General features: G+C 38.9%; 2 protein-coding genes across 2 annotated transcripts; both read right to left on the bottom strand.

Annotated features, from left to right (window-relative positions):
• Positions 1–4,934: 4,934 nt before the first annotated feature.
• LOC133312815 (uncharacterized) lies at positions 4,935–5,963 on the bottom strand. Its single transcript, XM_061514081.1, has one exon. It carries the CDS (start codon positions 5,961–5,963, stop codon positions 4,935–4,937), a length of 1,029 nt encoding a protein of 342 aa, XP_061370065.1.
• A 189-nt stretch (positions 5,964–6,152) lies between these two features.
• LOC133312814 (uncharacterized) lies at positions 6,153–6,668 on the bottom strand. Its single transcript, XM_061514080.1, has one exon. The coding sequence runs from the start codon at positions 6,666–6,668 to the stop codon at positions 6,153–6,155; it is 516 nt and encodes a 171-aa protein (XP_061370064.1).
• Positions 6,669–13,173: the final 6,505 nt, after the last annotated feature.

The raw sequence follows: 13,173 nt of genomic DNA, 5'->3' as shown, positions 1-13,173 counted from the left end.
CCAAACGGAATCACCAAATACTCAAAACGACCGTATCTCGAACGAAACGCGGTCTTCAGGACATCCTCCGGCTTCACCCGAATCTGATGGTATCCGGACCGGAGATCAATCTTGGAATACACACAAGCACCCCTGAGCTGATCCAACAGATCATCAATCCGAGGAAGGGGATACTTGTTCTTGATTGTCACCTTGTTCAACTGCCTGTAGTCGGTGCACAATCGCATTGTCCCGTCCTTCTTCTTCACAAAGATAACTGGTTCTCCCCAAGGAGACACACTCGGTCTAATGAAATCTTTCGCCGAAAGATCCTCAATATGCTTCTTAAGCTCAGCCAACTCCGGTGGCGACATCCGATAAGGAGCTAAAGAAATCGGCCCCACACCGGGCAACAAGTCAATGGAGAACTCTATCTCCCGCTGTGGCGGAAACTCAGGAATCTCCTCAGGAAACACCTCAAGGAACTCCCCCACCACAGGAATGCCAGTGATATCCTCCTGTGTCCCACTCACCAAACCACCCAACATGACATAACCCAATGCCCCTGCTCACAGCGCTCTCCTGGCCTGCAGCAGTGAAATGTATGGCAAGGAACTAGCTGTGAAATCACACGGAGACATCACCATTCGCTTTGCACGGCAATCAATCAATGCACAGTTTCTAGACAACCAATCCATGCCCAGAATAATCTCAAGGTTGGCCATCGGCAACCCTATCAGAGCTACCGAGAACTCACGGCCATCCCACTGAAATGCTACATCGCGATGTACAGTGGTAGAATCACAAATCTCTCCGGTGGCGGTAGTCACCCGCAACGGTGGAGAAAGCACAGCACTGGGCAACTCAAGCCCCAAAGCAATCAGGGTAGCAACAAACGAATTAGTAGCCCCGGAATCAAAGATAGCATCGACAAAAGAATCACCAATAGACACAGTACCTCTGACAAGGTTCGGAGCGCGGTCCGACTGCTGCCTATCTAGTGTATACACTCTCCAACAGGAGGTGGCACTGCAGGTGCCGAAGAAGATGCCATCGGAACCATCTGCAAAGGAACTGCCTGAACAGCTGCAGCTCTCGCCGTCGACGACGGACAATCTCTAGAGAAGTGGCCCTCCTTGCCACACTTGAAGCACAACCACTGCCCCGTAGCACAGCGTCCCACATGCTCCTTCCCACATCCCGAACATCTCGGAGTGGTAGGAGGCCTAGCAGAACTCCCCTGATGTGAAACAACTCTCTTGAACTGACCAGGCGCCTGCCTAGTCGCTAACTGCTTTCCCTTGCCTTTATCAGCAAACCTCCTGTCCTTCCAAGAAGTAGGAGCAGGAGTGGAACCACCTGTTCCCTTGCTCTCCTCAACCTTGGCCCTCTTGGCCTTGCTTGCCACACAAACATCCTCGATGTCCTTACACTGCTGAACCAGTGTACCAAAGTCCCTCGAAGCAGCACCAGCAAGATGCTCAGCAATCACCTCACTAAGTCCCCTGCGGAACTTAGCTGCCAGAAACAACGGAGTAGGAGGAACCATCCGGAAGTGTGCAAACTTCACTAGCTCATTAAACTTAGCCAGGTACTCATCAACAGACATCGAGCCCTGCACCAAACGATCAAACTCTCCCTGCTTCCTCTCCTGCGCATCATAGGGAAAGTATCGGCCCAGAAAGCACTCCTCAAAGAATGGCCACGTCATGACACGACCATGCCTCTCAAAAGCACGAGAGGTGTGCGTCCACCACTCATAGGCATCGCCCTCCAGCATGTAGGTCGAGAACATCAGCTTATGTGGGTCTGTACACTACATGACCCGAAAAATCTTGTCCAGCGACTCTAGCCATCTCGCAGCAGCAACAGGATCCAGAGACCCCTCAAACACAGGTGGCTTATGCTTCCTGAAAGCATTCAGCCGGCGATCGATCGCATCACGATCCTCAGCAATCCCCACAAGGGGCTCCCCCGTCTCAGCGGCATGAGTAGCGCTGCCGATGTGACTATGGCTCTCCTCCTGAACACTAGGTGGAGGCGGTGGCGGTGGTAGCGGTGGTGGTGGAGCCTGGCCAATAGCAGGACCAACTCTCATCTCCTCCAACATGACTCTCATCATCATCATGTTCGCCATCCTGTTCGCCTCGAGGACTTCCTCAGTGGTCCTCCGGTTCGCTTCACGAACCTCAGCTGCGGCTATCCGGTTCGCCTCGCGAACAGCTTCCATCATTGTCGCGTTGGCCAATCTAGTGGCCTCCTGATCGGCTAACCTAGCCGCCTGCATCTCAGCCAATGCAGTCAAGATAGGATCAAATTGATCCTCAGAAGTCTCTCGTGTTCTCCCGGACCTTACCATGACTCTGCACAAGTTACACAAATTATGAGTTGATCAGGCCCACGCAATGTGATCACATATACATCATCATAATAAAATTCGACGGAGTAAACACAAAGACAGACACAACCAAACAACCTAGCAATTGCAATACATACAGGTTTTTCCCTCGAACCATTGCTGATACCATAAATGTAACACCCCGTATATATCCGGTAATGTTATCATAATAGCGTATTAAGCTGCGCTTAATTAAAATGCGGAATTACTTTTTCTTTTCAATTATGATGCCATTAACATTACCAACTTGCTTAATAATCAATTAATAAAACATCGCCTGTATGTAATTGCAATAAAACAGCTAACTGAAATACCTCATAACATAGATAATATAAGTGTGGCTCTAGTCACGGAACTACAACAACGTAGACCGGACCATCTAACAGTTTATACAACTCCAAACTACAAATACTAACAGAAAGTGTCATGGACAATCCCCATGCTCACTCAAATAAGGCAACATGCCCAACATCAATCTCAACAACAACATAATTATAAAAGGCATAAAACATAATTAGCATCAATATCCAGTCATGCTAACAAATAAGCAGAAGCAACATAATCAGCTAAGCTCCGGCCTCCTGCCGCCTGAGGCATCAGTACCCATACTACCTGATCCTGAAATAAGCATTCCCCAAACGTGGGGTAAGATCTCTAATCTAGAAATCTCAGTAAGTCAGTGAGTCCTCAAGGATCTTCCACCCCAAGCTCACTTACATGTGCAATATAAGTTCAAAAACCGTTTATCATTTATCATTTCTAAAACAATGCAATGCAGCAGATAATCATGCCATGTGTGTCAATACTAATCTACTGGCCAGAGACAGTGCAGGTATACGTCTATCACCTACACACCGTGCAAGTACCACTTGCATTCACCCCGATACACCGTCTTGTATGGCGCTACATACTCAGGCTTCCCGTCAAGATGAAACAACACATGCATATTAAAAGCCATTACATGTAAAGTTCAATCAACATATCAAATATCCAAAAGCATGTACACAGCATGCATAAACCATACCCCCATGGGACATGGTGGAACCACAACATGGCTAAACCGAGGACATGAAAGCTTACCTTGCAAGCTAACTCCAAAAGCCAAGAGTCCACAGCTCAAAGTCCAAACACAGCAGATTCACAATCTGTTATGGACCAATACTTTAGTTTAATCAAAACAGAAGTTCAACTTCATCAATCTAGGGTCCCCAAACCCCCAATAGCCTACTGTCCTCACAGCACAGCTACTGTTCTTCGAAATCCCAGAATATCTGGATATTCCTCGGGACCATATCCGGATATGAAATATCCGGATATCTCACTGGACATATCCGGATATCCAGAATCCCATATCCGGATATCTATTATCCGGATACTCAAAACCCATATTCGGATATCACATATCCGGATATTCATCGGGCACATATCCGGATATTTCACGACAGAATGTAGAAAATGCATTTCGGGAAGATATCCTTCCAAGGTTGGGTTTTTAACGATTTAAAGCACCTAAACATGCATTTCTAGGTGTGTTCAACATTACCCAACAACAAGTTATCATCTTTAAGCCTTAACCAAGCTTTCATTTTTAAGTTCAAAGACTAAAGACCAAAGGTGACAAGGCTTACCAAAGCTCAATCAGCCAACAAGAGGTGCTCTTGGAGCTCAAAAGGTCACTCCAAGGTTCTGTGTCTCTCTGCACACGAAAATGTAAGTTGAAGGTTGGTCATTTCTCCACAAAGAACACACCTTGAAGCTTAACAAGCCAACTCCAAGGTTCCCACAACTCAACTCTCCCACTCAGCCTTTAAAGCTGACTCCCAACAACCTCCCAATTCAGAACACCAGCTCTCTACACACTCACAAGGCCACTCACACAAGGCTTAAGTGTTTGGAGGTGAAGAAAATCAAGAAAGGAAGTGTCTTGGACCCAAAATGGAGAAGAAACCCCAAGGAGCAGCCAAGCTGATCAGCCACCCTCACACACTCACGTAGAGAAACTGTTTTCTAGGGTTTAGTGCCCACTAAGGCTTAAATAGTGGTTTAACAATTAAACACACAGTATTAACTTTAATTACTACGCTTAGCATTTTAATCCCAAATTTTGGATTCTGAAACTAGACATTTTTCTAAGAATTATCATATTTTTTTCGTAATTTTCTGAGCACCTTTCCGGTACGCGCTTTTCCAAGCCAGTACCGGTTTCTAGCACCAGTTCTCATTATCTGGACTTGAAACTCGTTTTACAAGTTCTACATATTATTCTAGTAATTAACATGCACTTATTATAATTTTCTGGGATACTTTTTCGGTACGCATTTATACCGACTAGCAGAACCGGTATCTACACTTTTCTTCCGAAAAGCGACTTTCAGCATTATTACTCACATACTATAATTATTAAAGCCTCATAATAATTATTAGGGTCAATTATGGAATCATTTCTTAATTTTGCATAATTAATTAATTAAATACCTTAATTAACGGTGCGGGTTCTTACATTCCCCATCTGGTTGAGGACGTGTATCGCGCAGATCTTCGCACATATCAAGACCAGTCATATTGACTGACGCTTAACTTTGTCATCTGGCTGTATTGGAATTTTAGCTCGTAAGCTGGTATTATAACAGCTACGCACTGTTTTTTGGTCGCCCCTAATAGCAACTACCGGGCTAGATTTGTCACGAAATTTCATTAGAAGGTGGGGCATAGTGATGATTGCCTTTAGCGCGACAATGGTTGGTCTTCCTAGAATGATGTTATATGCAGACGCGTACTCAACCACATAAAATCGTACTTTGATAGTTCGAGCCAGAGGCATGATTCCAAAGGTTACCCACATCTCAATGGTGCCTTTGGGTTGTACGCATTTCCCAGCGAAGCCAATTAAGTCCGAACATCCATGAAGTAGATGTTCCTCTGGGATGTGCATTGCACGAAAAGCATCCCAGAAAATAATATCAGCTGAACTACCATTATCAATCATAATACGTTTTACCTGGAGATTAGCCATGCAAGCTGAGATTACCAGTGGGTCATCATGGTCTGGGAGGATGTCGCCATAGTCATCATCGTCAAAACTTATGGCCTGTCTTTGATCGCGAGAAGTGGAAGGGCGAGCATGATCGTGCACTGTCATTACTGATTTTAAATGTTTTTTGCGTTGAGATTTAGTCGCACCTCCTCCCGCTGATCCTCCGGCGATAGTGGCTAAAACTCCTGCCGCGTTATTTGGTAGTCCATCGCGTTGTTGTTGCGCGATTTGCTGTCTGTTTCGCGGTGGAGTCCCTTGACGTCTGTCAGTTGAAGCCTCTCTGTCATTTCTTCGATCTTTGTTACGAGCTGGGTTATAGTTTCTCCTGGGATGTGCCCTTTGTTCATTAGGGTTCGGGTCGCGATCTGGGCTTCTATCGCGTCTTCTTTGCGTCTTGTATTCCCTGTAGCTGGAGACGAATTCCTGGAGTTTTCCCTCTCTTATGAGTGCCTCAATAGTATTTTTGAGCGCGAAACATTTTTCAGTTGTATGTCCTTTGTCGTTGTGAAACTCACAAAACTTGGTCTCATCGCGCTGAACTCCTTTTGGCATTGGGGGATGCTTGTTAACCCGTACATACCCTGTTTGGAATACTTCTTTCAAAATCCGTCTTTGGGACGTATTTGAAGGGGTGTAATTGTCGTATCTTCCCCATTTTATCTTTTCACAGAATTTTCGTTGAAAATTCTTCTGGACATCTTTTTCAAAGTTATCTGTGTCGGCCCTGGTGTTAGAAATTTCTCATGAACGCTTATAATCTTCAAGGTTGATGAATTTTTCTGATCGTGCGCTAAGTTCTTCTATGGTGCGTGGTCGCTGTTTGGCTAGCAACATAGAGAAAGGGTCATCAAGTAATCCTTCTGTGATGATATGTAGTGAGGCTTGTGGATCCAGGTCTCTGACCAAGAGTGCTTCATTAAAGAATCTGTTCAGATAATCGTGCAAAGTTTCATTTGATCCTTGACGTACAGTTTTTAGCGCGTGTGTAGATTTGTATTGGGCCTTGCTGGTTGCAAATCGTACGAGGAATTGGTTGGTCAAGTCCTCCCAACTTTGTACCGAATTAGATGGTAACGCTGAGTACCATCTAAGTGTTGTCTCCTTCATGGTTGTTGGAAACAGTCGACATGCTATTGGATCTGCCACGTCTTGTGCCATCATGTTTGTCTGGAATTGTTCCAGATGTTCTTGGGGGTCCCCTTTGCCGTTATATTTTTCTGTTGTAATCTTGACATCCCGAGGAATTGGGATGTTCATTATGCAGGGAACGAATGGGTGAACAATTCGAGAGAATGACCTTGAATTTCCATGAGAATTCTCATTCTCGTGAGTATCTTTTATTTCTTCACCTTTCTTGATTTTGTGACCCGAAGGTCCAGGGTTACCAGTCGAGTGTTCATGAGGTTGTTCACTTTCATCAGAATTTTCGGGATTTTTTTCCTTCTCAGGGTCTTTATCTTTTTCTTTTCCCTTTTCTTGGTTTTGTTCTTTATTCTTTTGAGCTTTCTTCAATCGAGCTAAATCTCAATTCTGCTGGGCGATTTTCTTGTTTTGTTGTGTGATAAGGTCCAAAAGATGTTGGGGTGTCGGTGGGTCATCCAGATGGATGGGAATTGGTGCCACCGATGAAGCTGATATTGCTTGGGAAGCAGGGATCTCCTTCCGCTTTCCTTTGGAGCCATTTAGGGATTTGCTTCGAGTGTCAACCATGTTTTTAGAGAAAGATGGGTTCTAACAGATAGCTTCCCACAGACGACGCCAATGATCAGACCAAATACACTATGGACTGGCCAATATGTACTGAGCCTAATCACACACGGTTTAGTTGTGAGTGTAGTTCTTCGATCTGGGCTTGGAGTTACGTAGTGGATCGCGCTTTGCCTTTTTCCTTCACGTTGGCACGTTAACACCAAATGGGGGGGCCTGCAAAGACACTCCGATGCTTAAGTCAATATCAGAGGCAAGAGTTTTATGTTGTTAATGTAAAAGATGATCGTACCTTGGTGGTATATCGTTTTCTTATATAGTAGTTACGATGCTGCCTTAGTTAAGGCGGCTTGGCTTATGAGTGGCCAGGCTTGGGCTGCAGGTCAGTCAGGGGACCTGAGTAGCCTTATCTGCTATAGTGTCTAGTGGTAGAGTCGTGGCGAGCTGGAGCTGTCCGTTGTTTATTGGAATCAAGGCGCGGTGGGGTTGCCTTGGGCCTTAAGTTTACTTCCTAAAGGGGGTTTCATACGCGATGTGGGTATCGCGTCTTGTCTGTCGCGATGAGGGCATCGCGTCTTGCGCGTTGTACTTGTCCTTTGCGCTTTGCTTTGGGACCTTAATGGGTTTGGGCTTCCTTATGTGTCGATGGGCCCTGATTGGGCCTATATTTTATCCAGATCAAGTTCCTTTTCGCAACTCCCTCTCTCTATTCTTCTCTATTCTCTTCTTTTGTTTTCTAACTCATAGAATTTTTCACAGCTTTCCTTTAGAACTTGCTCACTATCCTCCTCTTTGAGTTCTGTCCTCTTGGTATTTATAGAGCGATCCTTGGAGATCTTCTACTCACACGAGGGTCTTCACACGAGGGTTTCCTGTGTCTCCTCCTTGATCAAATCATACACGCTTTTTGATTCAACAGTGCGACCCTCCTTACTGCAGAGAGTAAACCTCTTTTTTTTGTATCTTGGGCGGTGCCTTGTATGGGCAGATGACTTTGCTTCTTGTAGAGACTTTGAGCGGTGGCCTTGTTTGTCTTGTAGCATTTATTAATTTTTGTTCTTTTTTTTGTTTATAATTTTTTCTATTTTTTAATAAAAATAATTATGTAAAACAAAGCAAGATTTAAACAGTCTCCCCTTTTTAAAAAAAAAAATATACATTCTCCTTTAAAGACAGAAATGGTATCATTTATTCTCAAAGGAAGTTGGGCCACACTTTGATTGCTCCTGGTCTTATATCCTCAAAACGATATCTGAAAATAAATGTCAACAAAGAATAAATAAAGTAATAAACAAATTGTATTTCACCTGTTTTCGGTAAGGAAACTCCTCACAGCTAATGGAAGAACAGGTTTGCCTCGACTGTGTTTGCCAACACCTGAATAAAGAAGACAATTGAAAAATCAAAGGAAAACAGTAGGAAAAAAAAATTATGCAAGGAAACCCTGAAAATATATCCATTTAGAAACAAATTTTTTATCATTGTATTAAATCAAACTACATTTTGTTTAGAGAAAGAACCTAAGTTTTTTATATTTTAAAAATAATAATAATATACCTGTTATGACTTCAACGGTTGGCCCATGCCCAACTTGTTTTGCATGGATTGAATCAACAAACTCATTTTCCTTATTATTTTTATTTGAAGGAAAATGTGTTCTTGACAAGCCCTTACTTTCGATTTTCTCCAAACGCTCACGCAATGCTTGTACAGCTTCTTTTGCATGGAGACCATGCAAATCCAATCTCCATAAGCCATTTGTACGATTTTTAAAATTTAAAATTTCTGTAGCTGCCTTACAGTCAAGCTCACGAGCCATCTTTAATTTTTCTCTTGCCTTCATGGAATGTTGTTTTGCATTTAAATGCTCACCTCTTAGGTAAGCTTCGTTAGCAGACTTAAACTGTTGAGAGGCTGACCTGAAAAGATAAAATAAATCAAGATATCAAAAGAATGTTGTAACATTTCTTGTTATTACTCAATAGATTTCAAAAAAATTAAAAGTGATTATTTTGACATTATTAATTTGACTACAGCTGAGATTGAGTTTAAGGGGTGAGTATTGAGATAAAAAAATCCCACGGATTTTAAATGACATTTTAGAATTGGAGAGACTTTATAGACTTTTTAAAAGACTTTTTTTACAATCAAGATTTCACAGGATTGGATTTTAAAGGATTTTAATAGAATTCATAAGATTTGAAAGGACAATATGGATTTATAAGATTTTAAAAAATCATATTAATTTTTAACAAACATTCAAAATTACAAGAGTCAACACAAAAGGGAAATGTTATACTTACAACCTATTTTTTTTACAACATTTTACAACCATATCTTAACCGTTATTTCTGTCAATCAACGGTTATCATTCATTGCAAATTAAAAATTAATTAATAAGTTTGATTTGCGAAAATAATAATCATTGATTGACGGAAATCGACAGTTAAGATATGGTTGTAAAAGGTTGTAGACAAAAATAGGGTGTAAGTATAATTTTTCCCATAAAAAAATAACAAAGAAATACAATGAAATTAATAAAAAAGTAAAACCAAATATAATTTTCTCAATCAGTAAAACATAACGGGGAAGGATATACTTACTACCAAAAAGTTTACAACATTTACAACTAACTTAATCACCATTGACTTTTGTCAATCTAATAGTTATAATTTATCAGAAAATATTAGGTCGTATTTATTAATTCACAATAAATTATAACCGTTAGATTGAAGGAAATCAATGATGATTACGTTGGTTGTAAAGGTGGTAAAATTTTTTGGTGGGAAGTATATCCTGCCCCAAACATTAATATAATTTTTAACAAACATTCAAAATTACTAAACACCACCTTTTCACATATCTAATGTGTTGAAAATCATCTTCTTTATTTGGTATCAAAGCTATGCATATATGATTATAATACCCAATTTTTTAATTCTAAAAATAATTCTAAATTTGCATATAGAACCTAAAGTTCATGATAAAATTTCGTTTGGAATTTTTTGCAATTGATCTTGAAAACCTTGAGGTTTTTGGAATTTTCTTTTTTTTTTGGAGTTACCCAACCCTAATTATCTCTTTGAGACGAGTTGGCTCCCTCCGGTATCCCCACGAGCTTCGACTCTTTGAGTTGGCTCCCTCCGGTATCCCCACTAGCTCAATATTTAGCCTAATTTTTTTTTTTTTTTGGTAAGCATATTTAGCCTAATTTAACCTGATTCATTTATTACACAAGTCATCAGAAAAACAAATTACAGTATTTACCTTACATGTTCTTTTCAAATGTATGTTCAAGTAAGTATAATTAAAATCCTTATTTTTTTTCTTACAAAGAAAGGTATTATTTACTTATCACATACTTAGATAGAGATGTCCCGCCAAAATTTTAAAGGGTTTGGTCATTGACTTATTTATCAAAATAATTAAAATTATAACAATTATGTTATTTATGTAAAGAAAATTTACTAAAATGTAAGTTTTAAAATGTCAGAATAAAATGTAAGCTTTACATAATTTTTTTGACAAAAATTAAAATTAAATTTGATTCATAAAAGTTTGCTCATCATTTCAAAATAAAAGTATTAAATATCGGTTTAGCTCTTTCCTTAATTTGTGAATTCAATAGAGATTATGAACGCTCAAATAGAAATATTTAACATACAAAAAGTTCAATTAAATTTATAATACCTTTAAGTTTTGGAAATGAGTAACCAATGTAGAACTGACTTCAGAGATATCCATGATCCAGTGTGGCTTATATTTTGATAGGACTTAGAATTGTAAAATGTCAAAAAACCTTGTTCACGTATTAAAAATCAGGATTGCTAATTGGCTTCACGATCTTCTCTCATAACCTAAACCAATTCATCAAAGCCAAAGTCAAAACAAAGTTTGGGAAGTCTTCAAGAATGAATCTTCTGTTTTCTTGAACTATACAAGGGTTACTGGTGATTGGCGGGACAGTTTGGTGAAAGAAAGATAAAGAAAAGACTACAGATTAAAGAGAGAGAGAAAGATTTGAAATAAAATGTCAAAAAAACCTTGTTCACGTATTCAAAATCAGGATGCTTATTGGCTTCACGATCTTCTCTCATAACCTAAACCGATTCATCAATGCCAAAGTCAAAACAAAGTTTGGGAAGTCTTCAAGAATTAATCTTTTCTTTTCTTGAACTATACTAGGGTTACATGTGGTTGGCGGGACTGTTTGCATGGTGAAAGAAAGATAAAGAAAAGCTTACAGATTAAAGAGAGAGAGAACGATTTGAAATAAAATCAGGATGCTATTTGGCTTCACGATCTTCTCTCATAACCTAAACCGATTCATCAAAGCCAAAGTCAGGAAGTCTTCAAGAATTAATCTTTTCTTTTCTTGAACTATTACAAGGGTTACTTGTGCTTGGCGGGACGGTTTGTTGAAAGAAAGATAAAGAAAAGCTTACAGATTAGAGAGAGAGAGAAAGAATTGAATGAAGAAAGAAACGACCTCTTACACACTTATTTTCCATGTCCGCTCATTAAACCCCTATCATATTACACCTTCCCTTGCCACATCAGTTAAGCTCATGAGCCAGCTGTAATTTTTTATTTTTTTTTGCTATTGCTCACCTCTTATGTAATCTTGATTGGCATTACTAAATAGTTTAACATTATTACTCAGTAGATTTCAATAAACTAAAAGTGGTTGTTTTGACATTATAAATTTATTAAAGGTTAGTTTGAGTTTAATTTCATTATAAATCTTAGCAAGTAAATAACACTACTAACTAATGTTGAATTAACCTACAAATTAGGAGGCATGCATCAGAAAATTCAACATAATTGGGGGAGCATCTCAAAGTATTTGAGAATTACATTTTGTTTATAATTAATTCAAGTTAACCCCCATCACAGCATTTAGTGGCGGACCCAAAAAATGTTGTTTATGTCGGCACACTTAATGACGTTGGTTTGGAGAAAAAAAATTTTAAAGAAAATTTTAAATGCATTAAGGGATAAGATATTGTAACAACCAAGTAGTGTTACTATCAATCAATTTCACCGTTAGACCGGTTATGCAATTCCAACGGTAATATTTATTTCCATCTTTGTATGGTTATAATTCCCCATATTTAATACTTTATATTTATTTTCACCTTTGTATGATTATGATTTTCCATATTTAATGCTTTCACTTTAAATATGGGGGGTCATAACTATACAAAGATGAAAATAAATATAACCGTTAGATCAACATAATCGATCCAACGGTAAAATTGATTGGTAGTAATATTGATAGTAACACTACTTGATTGTTACAATATATTTCCCCATGCAGGGATTAAAAAACAAAAAATTATAAATAAGAAAAAAAAACTTCACCTTAACATAAAAAAATATTCCAACACTTTTTTTTAATCAAACTGATTTGTTATATGACATCATAAAATGTACAATAAAACATATGACATCTCATTCCATCCTATCGTATTCCATTCATTTTCATTTCATCTCTCGTTGTATAACAAAGCCTAATATAACCAACATCACATTTTACTACTATACTCAAAAAAATAAATAAATTAGAACTTCATGTTTGGAACTGCGGACAGAAGTGACCATCTAGTTCCGCCATTGATAGCATTAGTCAAATATTACCTTCAATTTGACAAACAGATGAGTAAACACATGTATCTCTTTAAAAGTAGATAGTATAAATTTTAAAAAATAAAATAAAATACAAAATATGACTCAAAAGTGAGAAGTACTAGTAAATAAATGGCTGGTTACCGAATATAATAAAAGTAAATTTGATTCAATCTATTATCCAATCAAATATTATTAAATTATTATATTATTAAAAAAAATTAAATTATTTTAAAATCTCTATTGTTAATATCTAATTACGCAATAGATGTTATGAAAATACATATTTGTCCAATATGATAGTGTCATATCATGACTTTGTATATATTTGTAATTTTAAGATATTTTTATTCAGTCCTAAAGCCATTGACAAAACTATCTAGCTCATTTTTTGCCTAATTTAACCTAATTCATTTATTATACAAAT

Source organism: Gastrolobium bilobum, unplaced genomic scaffold (assembly GCF_033153095.1).
Source record: "Gastrolobium bilobum isolate Gb01-03AN ecotype WA unplaced genomic scaffold, APGP_CSIRO_Gbil_v1 utg315488, whole genome shotgun sequence".
Classification (NCBI taxonomy): domain Eukaryota; kingdom Viridiplantae; phylum Streptophyta; class Magnoliopsida; order Fabales; family Fabaceae; genus Gastrolobium; species Gastrolobium bilobum.
This window is presented reverse-complemented; position numbering and strand designations above follow the sequence as displayed.

Bases quoted from the DNA above. Each gene is read 5' to 3' on its own strand.
- LOC133312815 (XM_061514081.1), bottom strand. From the start codon at position 5,963: ATGCCAAAAGGAGTTCAGCGCGATGAGACCAAGTTTTGTGAGTTTCAC.
- LOC133312814 (XM_061514080.1), bottom strand. From the start codon at position 6,668: ATGAACATCCCAATTCCTCGGGATGTCAAGATTACAACAGAAAAATAT.